The sequence below is a fragment of the Oncorhynchus kisutch genome, linkage group LG7, assembly GCF_002021735.2.
Source record: "Oncorhynchus kisutch isolate 150728-3 linkage group LG7, Okis_V2, whole genome shotgun sequence".
Classification (NCBI taxonomy): domain Eukaryota; kingdom Metazoa; phylum Chordata; class Actinopteri; order Salmoniformes; family Salmonidae; genus Oncorhynchus; species Oncorhynchus kisutch.
Genome location: NC_034180.2, coordinates 34,115,461 through 34,139,315, shown reverse-complemented (window position 1 = coordinate 34,139,315; position 23,855 = coordinate 34,115,461). Strand labels below are relative to the sequence as shown.

The window sequence follows — 23,855 nt, the reverse complement described above, 5'->3', positions numbered from 1 at the left end:
TGGTGCTAAGCTGAGAGGAGGAGGTGGTGGTGCTAAGCTGAGAGGAGGAGGTGGTGCTAAGGTCTGAAGGAGTAATAGAGAGAGGGCATGATGAAAGGACAAGGAATGTTACAGTGAAAGTCCTGTAGGGCTCTACTGTTAGAACAATACAGTGTTTTAATGTCTGGTGGGGCCTGGGTTAGCCTGAATTCATCTGGATCCTAGTGGGGCTCTGTATTAGCCAACTCCAGTTTTGAATTAAGTCTAGCCTGCAGGCTAGGGAAGGATGTCTGGTGACCCACTATAATCTGACCTGAAAACTAACTCTCTCACAGCCAGGCTGTGTAAACACCACAGAGATGGACATTCGCAAGTGCCAGAGAGAGAAGAATCCACAGAAGGTGAAAAAGGTAAGGAAGAAGGCTTTTAGTGATGAGTGGTCTCTGTTTATGTATGTATATATCTGTGTGCGTGTGTTGAGGGTGAGTGTATAAGCAATACGGAAACAAATTGACAACTGAATTTTAGCATGCTTATAGGGAAGGACACTCAACAAGCACAGCACTTACACAAATGACTGATGATTGGTTGAGAGGAATTGATGATAAAATGATTGTGGGGGCTGTCTTGTTAGACTTCAGTGCAGCTTTTGGCATTCTTGATCATAGTCTGCTGCTGGAAAAACTTATGTGTTATGAGTTACTTGTCTAACAGAACACAGAGGGTGTTCTTTAATGGAAGCCTATCAAATATAATCCAGTTAGAATCAGGAATTCCCCAGGGTAGCTGTTTAGGCCCCTTGCTTTTTTCAATTTCTAATAACGACATGGCACTGACTTTGAGTAAAGCCAGAGTTTCTATGTATGCGGATGACTCAACACTATACACATCAGCTACTACAGCGACTGAAATGACTGCAACACTCAACAAAGAGCTGCAGTTAGTTTCAGCTTGGATGGCAAGGAATAAGTTAGCCCTAAATATTTCTAAAAAGAAAAGCATTGTATTTGTAACAAAACACTCACTAAACCCTACACCTCAACTAAATCTTGAAATAAAGAATGTAGAAATTGAGCAAGTTGAGATGACTAAACTGCTTGGAGTAACACTAGATTGTAAACTGTCATGGTCAAAACATATTGATGCAGTATTAGCTAAAATGGGGAAATCTGGCTATAATAAAGTGATGCTCTGCCTTCTTAACAACACTATCAACAAGGCAGGTCCTGCAGGCCCTAATTTTGTTGCACCTTGACTACTGTTCAGTCGTGTGGTCAGGTGCCAATTGCAATTGGCTCAGAACAGGACAGCACAGCTGGCCCTTGGATGTGCATAGAGAGCTGGTATTAATAATATGCCTGTCAATCTCTCCTGTCTCAAAGTGGAGGAGAGATTGACTTCATCACTACTTTTATTTATGAGAGGTATTGACATTTTGAATGCACCGAGCTGTCTGTCGAAACTACTGGCACACAGCTCGGACACCCATGCATACCCCACAAGACATGCCACAAGAGGTCTCTTCACAGTCTCCAAGTCCAGAACAGACTATAGAAGGCACACAGTACTACATAGAGCCATGACTACATGGATCTCTATTCAGTAAAATTTTATTTAAAAAACAGATAAAAACCACCTTATGGAACAGCGGGGACTGTGAAGCAACACAAACATTGGCGCAGACACATGCACGCACGCACGCACACACACACACACACACACACACACACACACACACACACACACACACACACACACACACACACACACACACACACACACACACACACACACACACACACACACACACACACACACACACACACACGGATGTTGTACTGTCTCCTGGCAGTACTGTAGATATGTGGTAGTGGTGGAGTAGGGGCCTGAGGGCACACAGTATGTTGTAAAATCTGGGAATGTTTTGTAATGTTTTAAAATTGTATAAACTGCCTTAATGTTGCTGGACCCCAGGAAGATGGGGATTCATAATAAATACAAATACAAATAACAGACATGTATATCCATTCTGTCCCTGTCCAGTCGGTGTATGGGGTAACAGACGACACCCAGACTCAGAGTTCAGTCCACCAGTCCCTCCCATCCCAGCCGTCCAGGAAGCCCACCAGAGAGGACGTGCAGAAGGAGGTAACACACTGTGATTCTCCTGACAGGTCATTACTAACACTGGCATTATCCATTATTTCATGCTGTCTGTCTGTCTGCCTATCTGTCTCACTCATCAATCATAACGCCAACTCTCCTCTTGATTAATGCTACTCTCTCATTTTTCCTTCTTTTCTCTCTCAGATTTCCTTCTTGAACATGCAGCTGGACAGACACTGTATGAAAATGTCCAAAGTAGCAGACAGCCTCATGAGCTACACAGAACAGTTCATGGTCTACGATCCTTTAGCGTCAACTGTTGAACCGTCCAACCCCTGGATCAGCGATGACATGACCTTCTGGGACCTGGAGGCTAGGTGGGTTTACTGGGGAGGCAGTGTGGGGCACAGGAGGTTGGTGGAACCTTAATAGGGGAGGACGGGCTCATAGGGATGGCTGGAATGGAATAAATGGAATGGTAATCGAACATGGCCTCCATGTGTTTGATACCTTGTTCCATTTACTCCATTCCAGCCATTATTATGAGCCGTCCTCCATTCAGCAGCCTCCGGTGGTGTGAGGCCATAGGCCCCATGGACCGACCTCACTAGTCAAACATAATCACTCCTCAAATGACTAGTGGGGTCAGGCAGAGGGTCAGTGCTCTCAGGTGCTGGCCAAAATGTCATGATACCCCCATGGCTAGCTCCTCTTTCTTTCCCTATTCATCCACATATTAAACAGCATGCACACCCACAACATATGTACTGTGGGAGAATAGTGTGAGAATAGCATGTACAGTAAACCAGCTCTATGCTAGGCTTGATTGGCATTCTGAGATGCCTCACAGTCGTCTCTCACCGTTCTTCCCTGTGAGCAGCCGGGACCCCAGCCAGCACCGTGTGAAGAAGTGGGGCTTCTCTCTGGAGGAGGCCCTCAAGGACCCAGCGGGACGGGACGCTTTCCTCAAGTTCCTGGAGTCGGAGTTCAGCTCAGAGAACCTCCGGTGAGAGGTGGAGCCTTATAGGCTCAGGCAGGCGCAGTTCCCAATGATAACACTGTCACTATCTTCTTCCCTTCTACTGTTTCACATCCATTTATATTCCCCAGGCCAATAGAGGCTTTTGAGTGGCAGCAATGAGATTAAATGGAATGACTGCTATGCATGTCCACAAGGGGCGCTCTCCTCTCCTGGCAGTTTAACACTAGGAAGTGAATGCAGACACTGATCTCTATTGGCTGTGCCCTACCTGTGCCCCTTGACTAGGTTCTGGTTGGCAGTGCAGGACCTGAAGCGGAGGCCCCTTGAGAATGTGGCAGCCAGGGCCCAGGAGATCTGGCAGGAGTTCCTGGCAGAGGGTGCACCCAGCTCCATCAACCTGGACTCCCACAGCTATGAGCTCACCAGCCATAACCTGAAAGATCCTGGACGATACAGCTATGAGGACGCACAGGTACATATCAGTCTCCCATATTCACTCAAACACATATGCATGCACGCCCACACAGACTGTCAATATTACTGCTACTACTGCACACACATTCAACCACTCACACAAACACATAACATCATAATCCCCACCCACACACTGCTGGCTGAGAGGGGGGGTGGAGGGACAGATGGAGTGAAAGGAAATTAAGTGAATGGTGGTGACGAAACGATGTTTTTCAGGGTCTAATGGGCCGAGTAATACCTGTGAATGGCACATGCATTCATCCTAGATTCAAACTGTATTTGCTTTGCACCTCACGGTGCATTAGCTTCAATGGCTATATGATGGCTTTGTGTTCATTCAGCCATCTCAGGAGACTCCTTCTTCCCTCCATGTTATCAAGCATGGTTTACACTCAGCTCCTTCGTTCCCACTCTTACATAATCATCAACTCAACTCAACACACACACAATTGCACGCACGCATGCACACGCGCACACACGCACACACGCACACACGCACACACGCACACACACACACACACACACACACACACACACACACACACACACACACACACACACACACAAACACACATTCACACAAACACACACATACACACACACACCATCAACCACCTCTCCTTCTTCTCCAGGAACACATCTTCAAGTTGATGAAAAGTGACAGCTATGCACGCTTCCTGAGATCCAACATTTATCAGGACCTCCTGCTAGCCAGAAAGAAGCTGGTGAGCTGTAACTAACACCTACTCAGTCACAACTCCACCATCTTAAACCTGTGATAATATGCATTTACTAAATATGTTTGAAAGCACTTTGTTTGAAAGCACTTTTTGGAAGATGCAACTTTATTCTCAAATCCACACTTTCTGCAGATACTACATAACCATTTACATCTGAACTGAGACGGCTTACCTTTGCTCGAGTATTCATGTCGTTCAGTTTATTATATTATTTGACTCCTTCGGATTTATACATTCACAGCTCTCTAAAATGGAAAATAAAGCAAGTCCTGTTATACTGTGTACTAGGATGATCAGCACCACAGCAGATCAAAGCATCATCTTCTCTTGGTGAGCAGCAGCAGTGCATCCCTGTGTTATGTTGTCCCCTTCAAAGACACTCCCCCCTGCTGGCCTGGTCCCTAGCTCTTCTACCATAGCCACCGCTTCTGGCTTCATGGCCTAAAATGTAACCTGTGTTTTTCCTTGACACTTTTCTAATCTTCCCTCATCCCCTCCCCTCCCCTCCCCGATTCCCACCCCCACACCATGCTGCCCCTATTCGCAGACAGAGGGTGAGCAGGGCCGCCGTACCTCCCTGGAAAAGTTCACCCGCAGTGTGGTAAGTCACCAGGAACTGGGGCTGTATCACGGGCACGCAACCTAATGAAGACCTTTTTCAAGTTCAATATAATTGTGCAGGCTAGTAGTGCAGAGGTCTTTTGATGGTATTTATTACCATTTTAAGGACAGGTAAGTGCTCAACATTTATGCAGGGGTAACTAGTCTTAGTACTTTCTTGGCACAGAACTGTACACAGACTGCATTATTTTCCAAAAACTGTGCCAGTAATGTTTGTTTCCATTTTCCAGGGCAAGTCATTGACGGGCAAGCGGCTGACAGGGCTGATGCAGTCATCCTGACACTGCCTGGGCTGGAGGGGCACAGACAGACACCCCTGGAAGGGCCATGACCATGCAGGGAGAGGGGTGCTGCTGGGGTGGGAAGCTCTGCTCTGGTGGGTCACAGACAGTGCCATGCAGCGCTGGAATTAGGACTACTCACAGAACCACAGATCATGCCAGCTGGGGGGGAGGGGAGCTTGACCCACTCACCACATGGTATGAACACAGTACAAGCACATACAGTAGGGCTACATACAAGCTCAATGAGTCATAGTGGGACATGTACAGATAGGAAGTGAATGCAGACACTGGGTTGAAGTCGAAGTTTACATACACCTTAGCCATATACATTAACACAGTAAAAATACCGTAAAAATTCCCCGTCTTAGGTCAGTTAGGATCACCACTTTATTTTAAGAATGTGAAATGTCAGAATAATAGTAGCGAGAGTGATTTATTTCAGCTTTTATTTCTTTCATCACATTCCCAGTGGGTCAGAAGTTTACATACACTCAATGAGTATTTGGTAGCATTGCCTTTAAATTGTTTAATTGGGGTCAAACGTTTCGGGGAGCCTTCCACAAGCTTCCCACAATAAGTTGGTTGAATTTTGGCCCATTCATCCTGACAGAGCTGGTGTAACTGAATCAGGTTTGTAGGCCTCTTTGCTCACACATGCCTTTTCAGTTCTGCCCACACATTTTCTATAGGATTGAGGTCAGGGCTTTGTGATGGCCACTCCCAATACCATGACTTTGTTGTCCTTAAGCCATTTTGCCACAACTTTGGAAATATGCTTGGGGTCATTGTCCATTTGGAATACCCATTTGCGACCAAGCTTTAACTTCCTGACTGATGTCTTGAGATGTTTCTTCAATATATCCACATAATTATCCTGCCTCATGATGCCATCTATTTTGTGAAGTGCACCAGTCCCTCCTGCAGCAAAGCACCCCCACAACATGATGTTTCCACCCCCATGCTTCACGGTTGGGATGGTGTTCTTCGACTTGCAAGCCTCCCCCCTTTTTCCTCCAAACATAACGATGGTCATTATGGCCAAACAGTTGTATTTTTGTTTCATCAGACCAGAGGACATTTCTCCAAAAGTACAATATTTGTCCCCATGTGCAGTTACAAACCACAGTCTGGCTTTTTTTTGGCAGTTTTGGAGCAGTGGCTTCTTCGTTGCTGAGCGGCCTTTCAGGTTATGTCGACATAGGACTCATTTTCCTCTGGATATAGATACTTCTGTATATGTTTCCTCCAGCATCTTCACAGGGTCCTTTGCTGTTGTTCTGGGATTGATTTGCACTTTTCGCACCAAAGTACGTTCATTTATAGGAGACAGAATGCGTCTTCTACCTGAGCAGTATGACGGCTGCGTGGTCCCATGGTGTTTATACTTGCTTACTATTGTTTGTACAGATGAACGTGGTAACTTCAGGCATTTGGAAATTGCTCCCAAGGATGAACCAGAGGTCTTGGCTGATTTATTTTGGTTTTCCCATGATGTCAAGCAAAGTGTAACTTAGTGTATGTAAACTTCTGACCCACTGGAATTATGATACAGTGAATTATAAGCGAAATAACAATTGTTGGAAATATTACTTGTGTCATGCATTAAGTAGATTATAGTGCCTAAATTATAGTTTGTTAACAAGACATTTGTGGAGTGGTTGAAAAACGAGTTTTAATGACTCCAACCTACGTGTATGTAAACTTCCGACTTCAACTGTATATACATATACAGTACAGTCTGCCCACACTAGGCAGTCAGCAATAATGACAGCAGGAGGACACTTTTCTGTTCTGTATTTAACAAATCTCTTTTTTTATATCTTTATCTTTGTCTAAATCTGTATCATATTTTTTTCTTATACAGTACACCATATAATCCTATTTACTGATGGAAACTTAAAACCTATTATTTTTGCAGTGATTGGGAATATTTTTGTTTGCCCATAAATCTAAGGTATTGTAATTGTTATTATAGAAGCGACTTTGAGGGAAATTCTCCATGATTTTATTACATTCCAGGAGTAGGCATAAGGGCTTGATAGAGAATTTACAATTAATCATTGCATGTTTCATCAAATTGTGTTTGTTTAGAATTCATGCTATGGTTCGATTCTTATTTTTTGAAAGCATGAAGTCCAATTGAGGTCATAGGCCTATTTTTCAAAGGAGACCTGGCCAACACAGACAATCATACACTCAAGAGCACACCTACCATTTGATTAAATCAATATAGACAGCTTTAAAGCTCGAAAACCCTGTCCCTTATGGAAAATCTCAATAATGTTCTCTCAGAATCAGTGAATTCAGCCTTATTTAGTATTTTACACAGCACCAAGTTTCGAGTTTTCATGTCACATGCACAAGTACAGTGAAATGCCTTTCTTGCAAACTCAAAACCCAACAATGTAATGATCAATAACAATGTGATACATGGTGTTTCTGTATTATCCTGCACCTATTCAAGCAGATACATGCCAAATAAATGCCACATTAGACCAGTCACAGAGATATTTAAGTGACATTCACCTGCCTTACAGGCCCCTAATAAAATAGCCCTGCATCACTACCACTTTGGAATGTCACCAGTGTCATCTAATGGAGACTAAACACCATGCACCTCTATGGGCCATGGTGGCCAGGCATGCCCGAACAGGAGCACTGTGGCAGGAATATTTATTTGGATGTTGAAATATGTCATCACCTCACAATCAGAAAGATCCTATATCGCTTAACAGACCAAGAGAAGCATGTTTCATTTAGCGCTAGCCGTTATGTTGCATTCATGTCAATGTAAACCATGACTTACATGCTCAGTCATTACAGAGATATGTGTATGTATTATTCCTCATGTCATGTTGTTGCAAGCCATTGTTATATTTGCCAAACCGTGTGTATGCTTGTTAGGGGAAATGCTCTGTGAAATGAAGTTTAGGGAGTCTGAGCTGGGGAGAAAAGGTTACGTGCACAGCCAACCAGCAAGCTGCTTGGTTCTTCTTCTTCTATCTTCAAACACAACCAAAAGGGAAATTACCTCAATCTCCACCACTGAACAGAACAACGAACATCTCTGCTGAAAGGACATAAACCAACAGGATGCACCTGACTGATATAACATCCATCCCTGGAACTGGAAGATACATGATTCATCTGAAGGACTCTGCTGCATCGCTCTTCTACATTCCCAAAGTCCTGAGATAGAGGAGAGTATCATTCACAGCACAACAGCTCCCTCGTGTGGTAAGGGGGGCATATGATCAACTGCCAGAGTCAATATTACTAAAGTCAAATACTGAGAGAATTACAGTACTTCAAATTAAATTAGAGTTGCTGCCATGCACTGTACAGGTTGATATTTATATGATTATCATAAACTAAAACCTCTTGACTATAAGATAGAAATGCTTAATTTATTGAGGGATAGTTCACCCAAATTACAAAATGACATTGGTTTCTTTACCCTGTAAGCAGTCTATAGTTTAGTTTCCCTGGCAGTTTCCAAATGCTTTGTAGTAGAAATCCCACATGTTGACATTTATTGTCAGGAATCTTGCCCTGGAAGCAGAATGGAACACTTTCTGCTAGCTAGGCCAGCATTTGAAAACAGTGCCAACACTGCCAGGGAAACTCAACCAAAGCATGGATTGCTGTCATACCTTGTCCATGGACTGCTTACAGGGCAAGGAAACATAAGTCTAATTTTGTAATCTGTGAAATATCCCTTTAAAGAATATTGTCTGCACAAACACAATAGCACTGTGTGTGTGTGTACAGAGTGCATTGTATATAAATTGGCTATATAGATTTCCATTATCTAAAAGCACATGTTATGGTATGGGCACATTACTATGCATGTAACATATCCAGGACATTTGTGCTTCTAGTTTCTCAAATCAGCAAAATGACTATTAGCACTCTAAAAGACCCATGCACCTAATATCTTGTGGGGACTAAAAAATAAAACCTTGGGACCTCCATCTACATGGTGTCCGCCTCTCATTTACAGTAGCACATGTGGCACCCAGTTAGTAGCATTTTGGTACCCAGTTAGTAGCATATTGGTACCCAGTTAGTAGCATATTGGTACCCAGTTAGTAGCACTTTGGTAACCAGTTAGTAGCATATTGGTACCCAGTTAGTAGCATTTTGGTACCCAGTTAGTAGCACTTTGGTAACCAGTTAGTAGCATATCGGTACCCAGTTAGTAGCATTTTGGTACCCAGTTACTTGCATTTTGATACCCAGTTAGTAGCATATTGGTACCCAGTTAGTAGCATTTTGGTACCCAGTTAGTAGCATTTTGGTACCCAGTTAGTAGCATATTGGTACCCAGTTAGTAGCATTTTGGTACCCAGTTAGGAGCATATTGGTATCCAGTTAGTAATATATTGGTACCCAGTTAGTAGCACTTTGGTAACCAGTTAGTAGCATATCGGTACCCAGTTAGTAGCATATCGGTACCCAGTTAGTAGCATTTTGGTACCCAGTTACTTGCATTTTGATACCCATTTAGTAGCATATTGGTACCCAGTTAGTAGCATTTTGGTACCCAGTTAGTAGCATATTGGTACCCAGTTAGTAGCATTTTGGTACCCAGTTAGTAGCATTTTGGTAACCAGTTACTTGCATTTTGGTACCCAGTTAGTAGCATATTGGTATCCAGTTAGTAATATATTGGTAACCAGTTAGTAGCATATTGGTAACCAGTTTGTAGCATATTGGTACCCAGTTAGTAACATATTGGTAACCAGTTAGTAACATATTGGTAACCAGTTAGTAGCATATTGGTAACCAGTTAGTAGCATTTTGGTACCCAGTTAGTAGCATATTGGTACCCAGTTAGTAGCATTTTGGTACTCAGTTAGTAGCATTTTGGTAACCAGTTACTTGCATTTTGGTACCCAGTTAGTAGCATATTGGTATCCAGTTAGTAATATATTGGTAACCAGTTAGTAGCATATTGGTAACCAGTTAGTAGCATATTGGTAACCAGTTTGTAGCATATTGGTACCCAGTTAGTAACATATTGGTAACCAGTTAGTAACATATTGGTAACCAGTTAGTAACATATTGGTAACCAGTTAGTAGCATATTGGTAACCAGTTAGTAGCATATTGGTAACCAGTTAGTAATATATTGGTAACCAGTTAGTAATATATTGGTAACCAGTTAGTAATATATTGGTAACCAGTTAGTAGCATATTGGTACCCAGTTAGTAATATATTGGTAACCAGTTAGTAATATATTGGTAACCAGTTTGTAGCATATTGGTAACCAGTTAGTAACCAGGTCACAGCATATTGGTAACCAGTTAGTAACCAGTTCGTAGCATATTGGTAACCAGTTCGTAACATACTGGTAACCAGTTAGTAGCATATTGGTAACCAGTTACTCTTATAACTGGGTAGTAACGTAAATACTACAATAGCAACAATGGTGTTAAATAGGTCCACAGCAAAACATCCCCAAACATCCGGAGTGGGCAGAGTCTCATTCTTTATTTTCTTTCATTACAATAAAAATAGTTTAACAAACAAAGACTTCATTCTCTCGATTTTAGTTATTTACAGTTGAAGATAAAATGACCGGTCAAGTCCATTTAATCTGTTCTTGGCTCCATTCCAACCCCTGCACTCCCCGCTAACTCAGGAAGGCTTGCTGAGAGCTCTTGGGTTATTGCCGTCTTTGACGAGGTATACAGGCTATGCAAGATTATATGATTGGTGGTGATGACACTTGCTTCTATACAGACATCACTGACTTTAATGAGTGTTGTTTGGAAGTGCACCATGCTAGACCCGTTTGTTAGAGGAAGTCACCAGTGAAAGAAAACGTTAACCATAAACCACACACTCTCCGCTGACTCCAGGCGGGTTAATACAGATGTAAGACTTTAATTTGATCACTCTTTTGCTGCTGAGAATTTGCAGATTAATTCATTGAAAACCTGCACTAACACAGTTATATTAACAAAATAACACTTTTCATGTAGCCTCATTTTGACTAGCTAATAGCCTGACCACCGATCAGGCAAAATTATAGACTAAACATTAAAATTCTGTTGCTGTAGAATTATTTTGCTGCGACAATAAAGGTAAAATTAAGATCCTACATCAGTACCAGGTTGTCATTCCAAAATGACTGGTGACCATGTAATTGATAGGGAGGTTGTTGCTGATTACCAAAATAATTATCCATAAAAAAGACCTAGAAACTGTGGATGAAGGTATCCCTGAGGGAATTCAGTGTTAAGAATGTGTATTGCGTGTCTAATGTGCCAACATTTAAGACATTCCTTTCTATTTAAATACTATCTTGCATTTTCAGGTTATTTTAGCTAATGGAACAACTAACAACTTGCTCATATGACCACATGGAAGGACACATGACTGTGTGATAGATATACAATACATCAACATGTTTTTGGCTCAATATCCCAAGCACCCTTTACACTTCATAAAGTATTTATGCCTAATATAGCACTCAAATCAAAATGTCACATAACATTGTTTTACAGCTCTTCTGCAATTGTACATAACTCTCCTCGCATTATGTACACATGGCATGTATAGGTAACTAGCAAAATAAAGTAAACACCAACATAAAGTATCTTAACAGGGCGTTGGACACCACTAACAGCCAGAACAGATCAAATAGATTATAGATTCTACAAGCGTCTGGAACTATATTTGGGGGATGCAAGACCATTCTTCCATGAGAAATTCCATCATGTTGGTGTTTTGTTGATGGTGGTGGAAAACGCTGTCTCAGGTGCCACTCCAGAATCTCCAATAAGTCTTCAATTGCTTATCCCCATTCATTAAAAGGTGCAAGCATGCACACATGGACACACACCCAAGCCACTTTTAACCCCCTAGCTATGCTCTTTTGAGACCCCTCTTTCAAAATCACTTCTTCTAGCCATGGTAGCAAAAAAATATGGGCAACTGGGCATTTTTATACATCACCCTATGCATGATGGGATGTTTTAATTGCTTAATTAACTCAGGAACCACAGCTGTGTGGAAGCACCTGCTTTCAATATACTTTGTATCCCTCATTTACTGAAGTATTTTCTTTATTTTGGCAGTTACCAATAAGTGATTCTGGACAAAAGTGTTTGAGGAATCAGAGGAAGGAGAGAAATTGGAGTAATGTGCCCAAGAATGCAGTTGGGCACTGTTCAGAATGTTTTGTTATTGCAATGGTTTGTTAAAGCTGGGCTAAATAGACATGTGTTAGTGTGATGACTAAACTCTGTGGCATTCATTTTATTGCCCTTTCTGATTCCTTGTCAATACCCTCATCAGTTATTTCTATCCTTTTGACCAATAGAATACATCATGAGGCAGGCAGGGGAGAATGGCCTGATACTGACTGCATCATTATGCAGACACAAGAACAATCAACAGCAGTACAAATCATATGCCTGAGTAGTAGTACTGTAGTAGTAATAGTAGGTATTGTAGAAAGACATATCAACAAAGCCAGAACAAACAGAAGACATCAGAATAATCAGCAGATACACTTAAATGACACTAAGAACCCTATCTGTCAATATTCTGTTCAAAACAAAGGAATATAGCACAATTCTGAAACATGAGGATGGATGGGATTAAAGCAAACTCTACATTAGTTTGACATTAAAGAGAGCAAGAGAAGAGAGAGGAGAAAAGAGCATGTCTAAGTAGTCCAGAGGTTTTGTTGTATTAGTGACGGAGGGAGTTCAGCACCGTCGCTATGGCAGGGGTCAGAAGTTAGAGGTCAGAGTGGTTCAATCAGGTCACTGGGTCACTATGGCCGTCAGAGCTGGTTCCCAACTGGGTCGCAGGCTGGCACAGTGATGAAGTTAATGACGTCTCATTGTCATATTGGATCCCATGGGCATGGTGGACACAGCCGTAGAGTAGCAACACACAGGGTTCAAACACACTCTGTGGGCAGAGAACCCACAGCCCTGACCTTTCCTTATACAGGATAGGTACCATACAGCACAGTGCATTGCAGTGCAGGAGAGACTCACTGTATGTGGAGCCACTCGTTTTCTACGTTCCGTCTGGGATAATCAATACATATTCTCAGGGGGGAAATTCAAAGAGAAAATGTCTGAGTCAGAGAGTATGGGGTTGTGTGGTCGCTGGCAGGCTGGCTGTATGTTGTCTGACTGTCAGCCAGATAGATTTTTTTGAGTCCAGTGGAGGGGTATGTAGAGGCCCAGTGTTGAGGGTCCTGAACCTCACCCCTCACTGGCTTCACAGCCCTCTGGATCTTCATTCCATGGTACGCCTACAACAGAGAGAAATAGGTCAGACTCACCCCTGTCCAAGATAACTGGCATACAACCAGCAGCAGTTGTTTAAAAAAATATATATATTTGTTGATGGTGATCGAGATTAACATGAGCACTTTTACATTCAATGTTCTTCAAAGTGCAAAGCCCTCTAGCATGATCTGATGGAATAAGGATATACCTTGCAATTAAATGAGAAAGCGCTGTACTACTATGTGTGAATAGGACCTAGGTGCTTACCTTTCAGCTAGCCATGCCCTGCTTCTGTTATGCCTTCGTAGCCCTCTGCTTCATCCACACACGTCAATCCTTCACTCCTTCATTGCCACATTATTATAATCCAGAGAAGGAAGCAGTGGAGGTGTCATCTAAAAGCTCCTCTTTCCAAACTGCCTGGTGATTCCAGTGACATCAACAAGCCGAGGGATGGGTTGGTGTTGACATTCATTCCCCATCCAAACTCAAGTTTATCATTTAAGTTGTTTCATTTCAGATAAATTATTGAATTTCATTTTCACTGGCAAATCATCCCAAAAAGAGCAATACAATGATATCCACGTTCCAGTGTTTGTTTATAACATAATTGCCTTTTCTGTTCCAGGGGGAAAAAAATCCAAGAAGTGATTCTTCCTTCAGTTTCACATGAAGAGCAAGTCACTTGTCAAGAAACACTGTTTCTTGTTGCTTTCAAAGTTAATATAAAAAACATGTTCATAAATTATTAAACAAGGTTCAGTAGATAATAAAATAACACTTCTTGCATTTCTCTCCTGAAATAATCACTTGTGCTTTCCACAACAACAACAAAAACATTTAAAAAGAAGCAGCAGACTTTTGCTAGAGGTTATCCATATTAAAAATAGTCTTTAAACCTAGTAAGTTCTTCTCTATCTGTATCGGTTGGATGTCCCCTTGCCATTTGACGAGGGCTCTTCAAGCTCATCGTCCTCAAAGCCGTGAAACGTGGACGTGTCGCTCTCTGAGGTGGTGCCAAACAGTTCTTCTGCCCTGGCAAACGGCCTGCTGTCCTCCTTCTCTTCTGGGCACCCAGCTGGCAACAAGATGACAGGATGAGGACGGCATAACAGCTACAATACAGCAATCAGTACAGCTTAGTCATAATCATGGTGTGGATGCTGTGTAGCAGAGCAGGGTACTCACTGGAGCATCGGCAGACTGAGCAGGGTACCCTCTCCCGAGATTTACCCCTGTTGGAGCCTGGTGTGCACCGGCACAAGTTACAGTAGTTATTGGTACTGGCAGACCCACCTGGGCCCTTCTGACCTGCAGAAGAAGGCTAGATCAAACACTGAGCCCTGAACCAAGCATTCAGACATTTTAACAATTTATGAAGAAAAAATATGTTTTCAAAAGACCTCATTAGACAGGGCTGACCCGAAAACGATTAGTGTACATCGTTAGTTAAAACGGAGCTAGTGAATTTGCACTGAAGACAGAAATCACATGTTGAGAGCCCAGTGGAGGTAGTCAGCCATGAGGTGCAGGTGGAACTGTAAGCTCAGTGTTCCTAAACACCTACAGAGGTACCGCTATCCCTACTTTAGCTAATTGACTCCAACAAAGCTTGAAAAAAACATGCAAACCATGTACTAGGAAAAGCAATGACGGTTAAAAACACCCCCACAGATGCTCTCTGTACATTTCTGTTGCTGATGGTGACACCAGAAGAGAGGCATTTTAGAGGCCTTGAATACGAGTGTCTTACGTTTGTGTCTGTCGGAGCGTTGTGTGGAGGGTGACCGGGAGGACTCGGACCCCCTCTCCTCTGCCAGGTGGGAATGGGTGTAGTGGTAACTCAGCCCCGTACGGTTTTTGTAGCGCTTCCCACAGACTGAGAGCACAAAACAGAGACAAAACATTCACTTCTTTCCTGAAAATGTGTCTGAGACAAATTGCATTTACAGTTGAAGTCGGAAGTTTACATACACCTTAGCCAAAAACATCAGTTTTCACAATTCCTGACATTTAATCAAAGTAAAAATACCCTGTCTTAGGTCAGTTAAAATAAAGTGGTGATCCTAAGTATGTGAAATGTCAGAATAATAGCAGAGAGAATTATTTATTTCAGCTTGGATTTCTTTCATCACATTCCCAGTGGGTCAGAAGTTTACATACACTCAATGAGTATTTAGTAGCATTGCCTTTAAACTGTTTAACTTGGGTCAAATGTTTCAGGTAGCCTTCCACCAGCTTCCCACAATAAGTTTAGTGAATTTTGGTCCATTCCTCCTGACAGAGCTGGTGTAACTGAGTCAGGATTGTAGGCTTCTTTACTCGCACACGCCTTTTCAGTTCTGCCCACAAATTTTCTATAGGATTGAGGTCAGGGCTTTGTGATGGCCACTCCAATACTTTGACTTCGTTGTCCTTAAGCCATTTTGCCACAGCTTTGGAAGTATGCTTGGGGTCATTGTCCATTTGGAAGACCCACTTGCGACCAAGCGCTAACTTCCTGAGTGATGTCTTGAGATGTTTCTTCAACATATCCACACCGTTTTCCTTCCTCATGATGCCATTTATTTTGTGAAGTGCACCAGTCCCTCCTGCTACAAAGCACCCCCACAACATGATGCTGCCATCCCCATGCATGGTTGGGATGGTGTTCTTCGACTTACAAGCCTCCCCCTTTTTCCTCCAAACATAATGATGGTCATTATGGCCAAACAATTGTATTTTTGTTTCATCAGACCAGAGGACATTTCTCCAAAAGTACGATCTTTGTCCGTATGTGCAGTTGCAAAGCGCAGTCTGGCTTTTTTATGGCGGTTTTGGAGCAGTGGCTTCTTCCTTGCTGAGCGGCCTTTCAGGTTATGACGATATAGGGCTGTGGATTTGGATACTTTTGTACCTGTTTCCTCCAGCATCTTCACAAGGTCCTTTGCTGTTGTTCTGGGATTGATTTGCACTTTTTGTACCAAAGTACGTTCATCTCTAGGAGACAGAACGCGTCTCCTTCCTGAGCGGTATGACGGCTGCGTGGTCCCATGGTGTTTATACTTGCATACTATTGTTTGTACAGATGAATGTGGTACCTTCAGGCCTGAAGGATGAACCAGTCTTGTGGAGGTCTACAATTTTATTCTGAGGTCTTGGCTGATTTCTTTTGATTTTCCCATGATGTCAAGCAAAGAGGCACTGAGTTTGAATGTAGGCCTTGAAATATATCCACAGGTACACCTCCAATTGATGTCAATTAGCCTATCAGAAGTTTCTCAAGTTATGACATAATTTTCTGTAATTTTCCAAGCTATTTAAAGGCACAGACAACTTAGTGTATGTAAACTTCTGACCCATTGGAATTGTGACACAGTGAATTATAAGTGAAATAATCTGTCTGGAAAAATCTGTCTGGAAAAATGTATTGTGTCATGCCCAAAGTAGATGTCCTAACCGACTTGCCAAAACTATAGTTTGTTAACAAGAAATTTGTGGAGTGGTTGAAAAACTACTTTTAATGACTCCAACCTAAGTGTATGTAAACTTCCGACTTCAACTGTATGTGTCACCCATCTTCAGTTCTAGACACATTGGGGATTTTGTGAAAATTCTAAAAGACCCTTAAGTCACAATGTTTTTGTCAATGCACTGAAAACATTAGGATCCATTTCAACAGTAGGTCAAATACCCACTGACACAGTGTCAGGTAGTTTTCAACCTTTAAGCATTCATGTCATTATTGTTGCAACATGGCTTTATTTCATCTTCAAGTGTGCCCAATAAGGTTGCCAAATAAGGTCATATCTGTAGACTAAGAAAACATGCCATGAGAAATTCATCATGTTGAGTTCTGTAAATAGACTGATAGGATCCAAATGTTGGAGCTTAGCTTATCTGTTGGAGAAAGGAATGAAAATACAGGGAAATGGTTCACTACTCAGTAATACGGAACACTCTCAGGACAAAGCATAACCCTGATGCGGGAACATAAGGACAGTGAGGGAGAAATGTGTGGCAAGAGTCACACATAAAACATGGACTCATTGTTAAGAGAACGGATGTACAGTACACAAGTTACACCAATAAGATCACTAGGAATACTAATCAACTATGGTCTTTAACTACATCAAACCACTTCAAAATGTCCTAAGATACAAGTAAAAAGGCAACAAGTCCAGATACTGGAGGCGGCAGTTTTTGACTTCTGCTTTTGTTTGCATCTGTCTGAAACAGAGAAAACACAAAGCAAAGCAGAAAAAAAGGAAAGAAAATGGTATGTGTCACTCAGTAAGAGTCACCACAACTAAAGAAAATGGTATGTGTCACTCAGTAAGAGTCACCACAACTAAAGAAAATGGTATGTGTCACTCAGTAAGAGTCACCACAACTAAAGAAAATGGTATGTGTCACTCAGTAAGAGTCACCACAACTAAAGAAAATGGTATGTGTCACTCAGTAAGAGTCACCACAACTAAAGAAAATGGTATGTGTCACTCAGTAAGAGTCACCACAACTAAAGAAAATGGTATGTGTCACTCAGTAAGAGTCACCACAACTAAAGAAAATGGTATGTGTCACTCAGTAAGAGTCACCACAACTAAAGAAAATGGTATGTGTCACTCAGTAAGAGTCACCACAACTAAAGAAAATGGTATGTGTCACTCAGTAAGAGTCACCACAACTAAAGAAAATGGTATGTGTCACTCAGTAAGAGTCACCACAACTAAAGAAAATGGTATGTGTCACTCAGTAAGAGTCACCACAACTAAAGAAAATGGTATGTGTCACTCAGTAAGAGTCACCACAACTAAAGAAAATGGTATGTGTCACTCAGTAAGAGTCACCACAACTAAAGAAAATGGTATGTGTCACTCAGTAAGAGTCACCACAACTAAAGAAAATGGTATGTGTCACTCAGTAAGAGTCACCACAACTAAAGAAAATGGTATGTGTCACTCAGTAAGAGTCACCACAACTAAAGAAAATGGTATGTGTCACTCAGTAAGAGTCACCACAACTAAAGAAAATGGTATGTGTCACTCAGTAAGAGTCACCACAACTAAAGAAAATGGTATGTGTCACTCAGTAAGAGTCACCACAACTAAAGAAAATGGTATGTGTCACTCAGTAAGAGTCACCACAACTAAAGAAAATGGTATGTGTCACTCAGTAAGAGTCACCACAACTAAAGAAAATCCAATACCCCTGCCTAGGTTTTCCACATGCAAATTGTGTGCCTACTGGACAACTTGAGACGGTACATTGACAACACTGGTCTCCTCTGTGTGCTTCTCATTCATGTGGAAACACATGCCTCTGAGTTCTCCAAGGGGGATTTGAATGACCATTATGTACATCATGTTGATGTTAGGGTTTAATTTAGTTTGAGTTAACGCCTGTGGGCTAGCTTGTTGACATGCTGTCCATAGGGAACCACAGCATTTAATCCCCAAATGCTATTTGTTGAGTTTATTCTGCTGATCTGTGTATATGTATATGTATATACATTGAGTGTACAAAACATTAAGGACACCAGCTCTTTCCATGACAGACTGACCAGGTGAATCCAGGTGAAAGCTATGATCCCTTATTGATGTCACCTGTTAAATCTGTGTCAATGAAGGGGAGGAGACAGGTTCAATAAGGATTTTTAAGCCTCGAGACAAATGAGACATGGATTTTATTTGTGTGCCATTCAGAGGTTGAAAAAATATTTAAGTGCCTTTGAATGGGGTATGGTAGTAGGTGCCAGGTGCACTGGTTTGTATCAAGAACTGCAATGTTGCTGTGTTTTCACGCTCAACAGTTTCCCGTGTGTATCAAGAATGGTCTAACCCCCCAAAGGACATCCAGCCAACGTTGACAACTCTGGGAAGCATTGGAGTCAACATGCACCAGCATCCTTGTGTTTGTTGACTAATGTTTTTAATACCACTACTCACCACCCTCGCAATGATGCACATCTCTTGATGCTGTGATGTAGGCATAACTGCCGAAAAGCGTTGAAATGAGGTGTTTGAGTTTTTTTTTTAACATTTTGGAGTGCTGCCATTTCCCAATGTTATTGAACATGGGAATTGAAATTGACAGCACCTAATCCCTTTGTAGAACGACTTCCAGAACAGACCAGAGAAATCAATATAACTTTTGAATAACTAGCTTATTGAGGCATGGTAGTACATAATCTCTCTTTAGGAGATTGTCCTTAAGAAAAACAAACCACTTGAAGTGGAGATCAAATGTCTCATAACTGGATGATATAATAATTGATCCGATATGTGAGGAAGGTCGATCATTTCTTGACTTTTCTACTTACTGTCACAGCGGTATGGCTTGTCCTGGTCATCCATCTCTGTCCTCCTGCGGCCTGAACCCCGACCCTGTGGGGACAAAACCAGCATCACCATGGTGACCAATTACACGACAGCGCTAGTCCTACAGAGGCCCCAGTGATCCAAAGGAAGTTGCAAATGAAACAGAAACCTACAGTACAAGCCCATATCATACTAAACTAAAAGTCCAACTGAAAAAGACCAGCTTATAAAGGTAAATATAGCACACTCAATAGATTGCATTAATGTAGCAAAAATCTTTCCTGCCAGCCAACAACTATATGGTAGAATATATTTCTAATGCATTAGATGAAACGGTGATTCATTAAAATAGCATTTTGTTGGAAAGATACAGAGTAGAAAGGGAAGGTGTTTTGTATAAGAATTTACATTTTTACAAATAAATCAGATAAAAAATGTAATTCACTGGCAAAGAAAGCAGCCAACAAAAGATAAACTAATTTCTACAGGTGCATTCAACTGGCTGGCAGGAAAATATCTTAGGTGAGATGGTAGTTCGTAGCTATAGGTCGTCTGTTTCCTTTGTCATCAATGTCATAGTAACAGTCTGTATGGAGGAAATGTTTCTCAGGACAAGTCGTTTCTGAAGCTTATGACTGGGTTGTGTTGAAAAACATACTAATCTACAATGAGTATACAAAACATTAAGAACACCCTCTCTTTCCATGACAGACTGACCAGGTACATCCAGGTGAAAGCTATGATCCCTTATTGATGTCACTTGTTAAATCCACTTCAAAATCAGTGTAGATGAAGGGGAGGAGACCGGCTAAGGAAGGATTTAAGCCTTGAGACAATTGAGACATGGATTGTGTATGTGTGTCATTCAGAGGGTGAATGGGCAAGACAAAATATTTAAATGCATATGAACGGGGTATGGTAGTAGGTGCCAGGCGCACCGGTATGTGTCAAGAACTGCAATGCTGCTGGGTTTTTCCATGCTCAACAGTTTCCCGTGTGTATCAAGAATGGTCCACCACCCAAAGGACATCTAGCCAACTTGACACAACTTTGGCAAGCATTGGAGTCAACATGTGGCAGCATCCCTGTAGAACACTTGACACCTTGTAGTCCGTGCCCCAACAAATTGAGACTGTTCTGAGGGCAAAAGGGGAGGGGGTTGCAACTCAATATTAGGAAGGTGTTCCTAATGTTTAGGATACTCAGTGTATAATGTAGTTCTGTCAGTATAAATATATAAGAGCACTTAATATTTATTAATATTGGTACTGTAGTTTATAATGTATTGATTCAGATCAGTCTCTAGCACCTAGTGTTATTCAGACAACAGGAAGTGCTTGCAGCACATATAATGATGCAAATATAGTACCACAGAGTTTCTAAACCCAGAGGCCCAACATCATGAGACTTCCGAGAACGCTTGCGAAGCAGACTTGACAGACCAGACCGGGGTTTGAGAAGACAATGAGTGAAAATGTTTCTCTACTTCTAAAAGGCACACAACTTAGTTTCAAGCCAATGTCTTAAGTAGCTGAACATGTTATTACTCAAAAACGTTATATCGAAAGAGTGCCTTTGATTTGATGGCATGCACACGCGCATTTGGGGCAAACCCACCGTTAGATGGTTATATGCATGATCTTAGCTAGCTAATGTAGCAAATGTGATTTCTACTGAATGAGTTATGAACTAGGGCAGTCATGTACATTAGCAGCAATTTATTATAGTACAGTATGTCTCTGTGGATCACTTACTTTGCCTTTTCCTCTATGTCTTTTTTTGGGGGGGTCCGCTTCATAGTCATCGTCATTGTATGCACCTTCAGCTGCGTCAGCCTCCAACACCCTCTGTGGTGGGAAAAAAGGGAATAGACGGATCAATCTCTTGTCTGGAGGTCAAAGACACTGCCTGACTCCCAGTCTGAGGAACAACAAAATAAAACACTTTTAAAAAAGATGGTTGTAATAAACTATAAGGCCATAAACCTCTGATACTAGCCATTTGCATATTTAAAGTGCATTATGACAGTGTGCCCTTTTATACCAATCCAGGCAGTTTTGGTATTAGGCTCAGACTGGTTATAGTCATGGCAGAGGTTAGATAAGCTGATCCTAGATCAGAGTAATCCCTTTCCCTTTAAACCATTGGGATAAAACTTAATTAGGACCCACCTGGATTTCTAGGAGACTCTCCTCATCCTTAGAGTTGGTCCTCTGGTCTAGGCCCTCCCCTCTAAGAAGAGCCTCCAGTGTGGTGTCCTGTGTGGGAAGTGTATCCTTGCCTGGGAGTCCTCCATCTGGATACAGAGCAACAAACACACACAAATAAATCAAACAAACCCGGGAGCCGCCCCTCACATCAGTTAAAGTAGACATGTATACCAGTAACTCTAAAGACACTGACAGGCATCACCTCATCTAGTCAGTCTTTGCCAGGAAGATACAAATGGCTTGCTTAACAAAGCATCACTATAAATGCCAAATCCCTTCATTAGGGGGGTGTGATACTTTCTGTATAACTTATGTTCCTATTCAGCAAATGAAGGATACATTAATCCAATGTGTAATGCCTTGTTACAAAGATAGTCTAATCTGGGATTGCTATTTAAAGCACGCTACCAGGGACGACCTACCATTGTCTAAAAATAAATAATGCAAAGCCATAACTAAACAAACCTTAACCCTGGGTCGCTGATTCTCCTAGTCAAACTAGGAAATGTCCATAAACGTAGGTACATTTGTGATTTGGGTGAACTGTCCCTTTAATGTGAAATATTCCAAAGCTTTTCTGTTGTGATAGAGGTCAAAACAAAGAGTGTGGATGAGATAAAAGACTAACATTGGTTGGTAGTCAGTCTATCATGGACATCATATTCAAGACTTTCTCTTCACTGATGGCCATTTCATTCAGCCTTATGATTTTAGAAAAGAGGACAGGCTTCAAAGCCTCAAGCTGTCATACCTTCACAGACACTCATCTCCCCAAGTAAAATCACCTAGCAGTCTCAATCCCTAAACTGAATGCTAACATGCAGCAGTTGATAAGAGGTAAGGATCTGAGTAGATAGAGGTGGAGATACTGTTGCACGGTATATCGAAACTTTGGAAATACTTTGATACTAGAACATGAAAAATGGTTCGGTACTATAATTTTTGTTACTTCCGTACTTCTGTCAAATGTGTATCACATCATATACGGAGGATAAGAGGATCGAGTGTCTAGTAATTTGTCTGATTCTTCTCAAGGGGGCAGTAGCTAGCCAGGATACTTGTGCTTGTGTATGCAGTCGACACAGCTTGAGCCACTTTGAGAAGCAAGAGAGAAAACATACTACCTCCACGCTCACAACTTGTTGACAAACAGCTTGTTGGCAAAACTGTCTGCAGGAGTGAACTATGGGATTATTTTGATTACAGAGCAGATGAGGTCCATCCCACCAAAACAACTAAGCAAAACACAGGCAGAAGGGGCTGACCAACTGGCGAGTGTCTTCACTGACATTTTCAACCTGTCTGAGTCTGTAATACCAGCATGTTTCAAGCAGACCACCATAGTCCCTGTGCCCAAGAACACTAAGGTAACCTGCCTAAATGACTACCGACGCATAGCACTCACGTCTGTAGCCATGAAATGCTTTGAAAGGCTGGTCATGGCTCACATCAACACTGTTATCCCAGAAACCATAGACACACTCCAGTTTGCATACCACACAAACAGATCCACAGATGATGCAATCTCTATTGCACAGCACACTGTGCCTTTCACACCAGGACAAAAGGAACACCTATGTGAGAATGCTATTCATTGACTACAGCTCAGCATTCAACACCATAGTGCCCCCAAAGCACATCACTAAGCTAAGGACCCTGGGACTAAACACCTCCCTCTGCAATTGGATTGTGGACTTCCTGACAGGCCGTCCCCAGGTGGTAAGGGTAGGTAACAACATCCGCCACGCTGATCCTCAACGCGGGGGCCCCCCAGGGGTGCATGCTCAGTCCCCTCCTGTACTCCCTGTTCATTCATGACTGCACGGCCAGGCACGACTCCAACACCATCATTAAGTTTGCTGATGACACACCAGTGGTAGGCCTGATCACCGACAACGA

At 42.0% G+C, this 23,855-nt stretch overlaps 2 protein-coding genes across 4 annotated transcripts in view; one reads left to right on the top strand and one right to left on the bottom strand.

The window, feature by feature from the left end:
- The window catches only part of LOC109893949 (regulator of G-protein signaling 6-like), a 72,014-nt gene extending 62,854 nt beyond the window's left edge, over nucleotides 1-9,160 (top strand). The window contains exons 10-18 of one of the 3 annotated variants that reach the window (XM_031828992.1): nucleotides 315-389; nucleotides 2,023-2,127; nucleotides 2,290-2,462; nucleotides 2,966-3,091; nucleotides 3,353-3,539; nucleotides 4,174-4,266; nucleotides 4,570-4,611; nucleotides 4,829-4,882; nucleotides 5,133-9,160. In XM_031828992.1, coding sequence (XP_031684852.1) covers nucleotides 315-389; nucleotides 2,023-2,127; nucleotides 2,290-2,462; nucleotides 2,966-3,091; nucleotides 3,353-3,539; nucleotides 4,174-4,266; nucleotides 4,570-4,611; nucleotides 4,829-4,882; nucleotides 5,133-5,183 — 906 coding nt within the window. In that variant the 3' untranslated portion in view covers nucleotides 5,184-9,160. The remainder of the gene's footprint in view (nucleotides 1-314; nucleotides 390-2,022; nucleotides 2,128-2,289; nucleotides 2,463-2,965; nucleotides 3,092-3,352; nucleotides 3,540-4,173; nucleotides 4,267-4,569; nucleotides 4,612-4,828; nucleotides 4,883-5,132) is intronic. The other 2 variants (XM_031828993.1, XM_031828994.1) reach the window with 2 other exon arrangements.
- Nucleotides 9,161-10,660: 1,500 nt separating this feature from the next.
- LOC109894515 (zinc finger protein DPF3) overlaps nucleotides 10,661-23,855 on the bottom strand; it is a 39,296-nt gene continuing 26,101 nt past the window's right edge. Inside the window, exons 4-10 of the mRNA XM_020488062.2 lie at nucleotides 21,918-22,042; nucleotides 21,501-21,593; nucleotides 19,749-19,812; nucleotides 15,201-15,326; nucleotides 14,636-14,758; nucleotides 13,715-14,525; nucleotides 10,661-13,470 (exon numbers count right to left, since the gene is read on the bottom strand). Of these exons, the coding sequence (XP_020343651.1) occupies nucleotides 14,362-14,525; nucleotides 14,636-14,758; nucleotides 15,201-15,326; nucleotides 19,749-19,812; nucleotides 21,501-21,593; nucleotides 21,918-22,042 (695 nt within the window). The 3' untranslated portion in view covers nucleotides 10,661-13,470; nucleotides 13,715-14,361. The remainder of the gene's footprint in view (nucleotides 13,471-13,714; nucleotides 14,526-14,635; nucleotides 14,759-15,200; nucleotides 15,327-19,748; nucleotides 19,813-21,500; nucleotides 21,594-21,917; nucleotides 22,043-23,855) is intronic.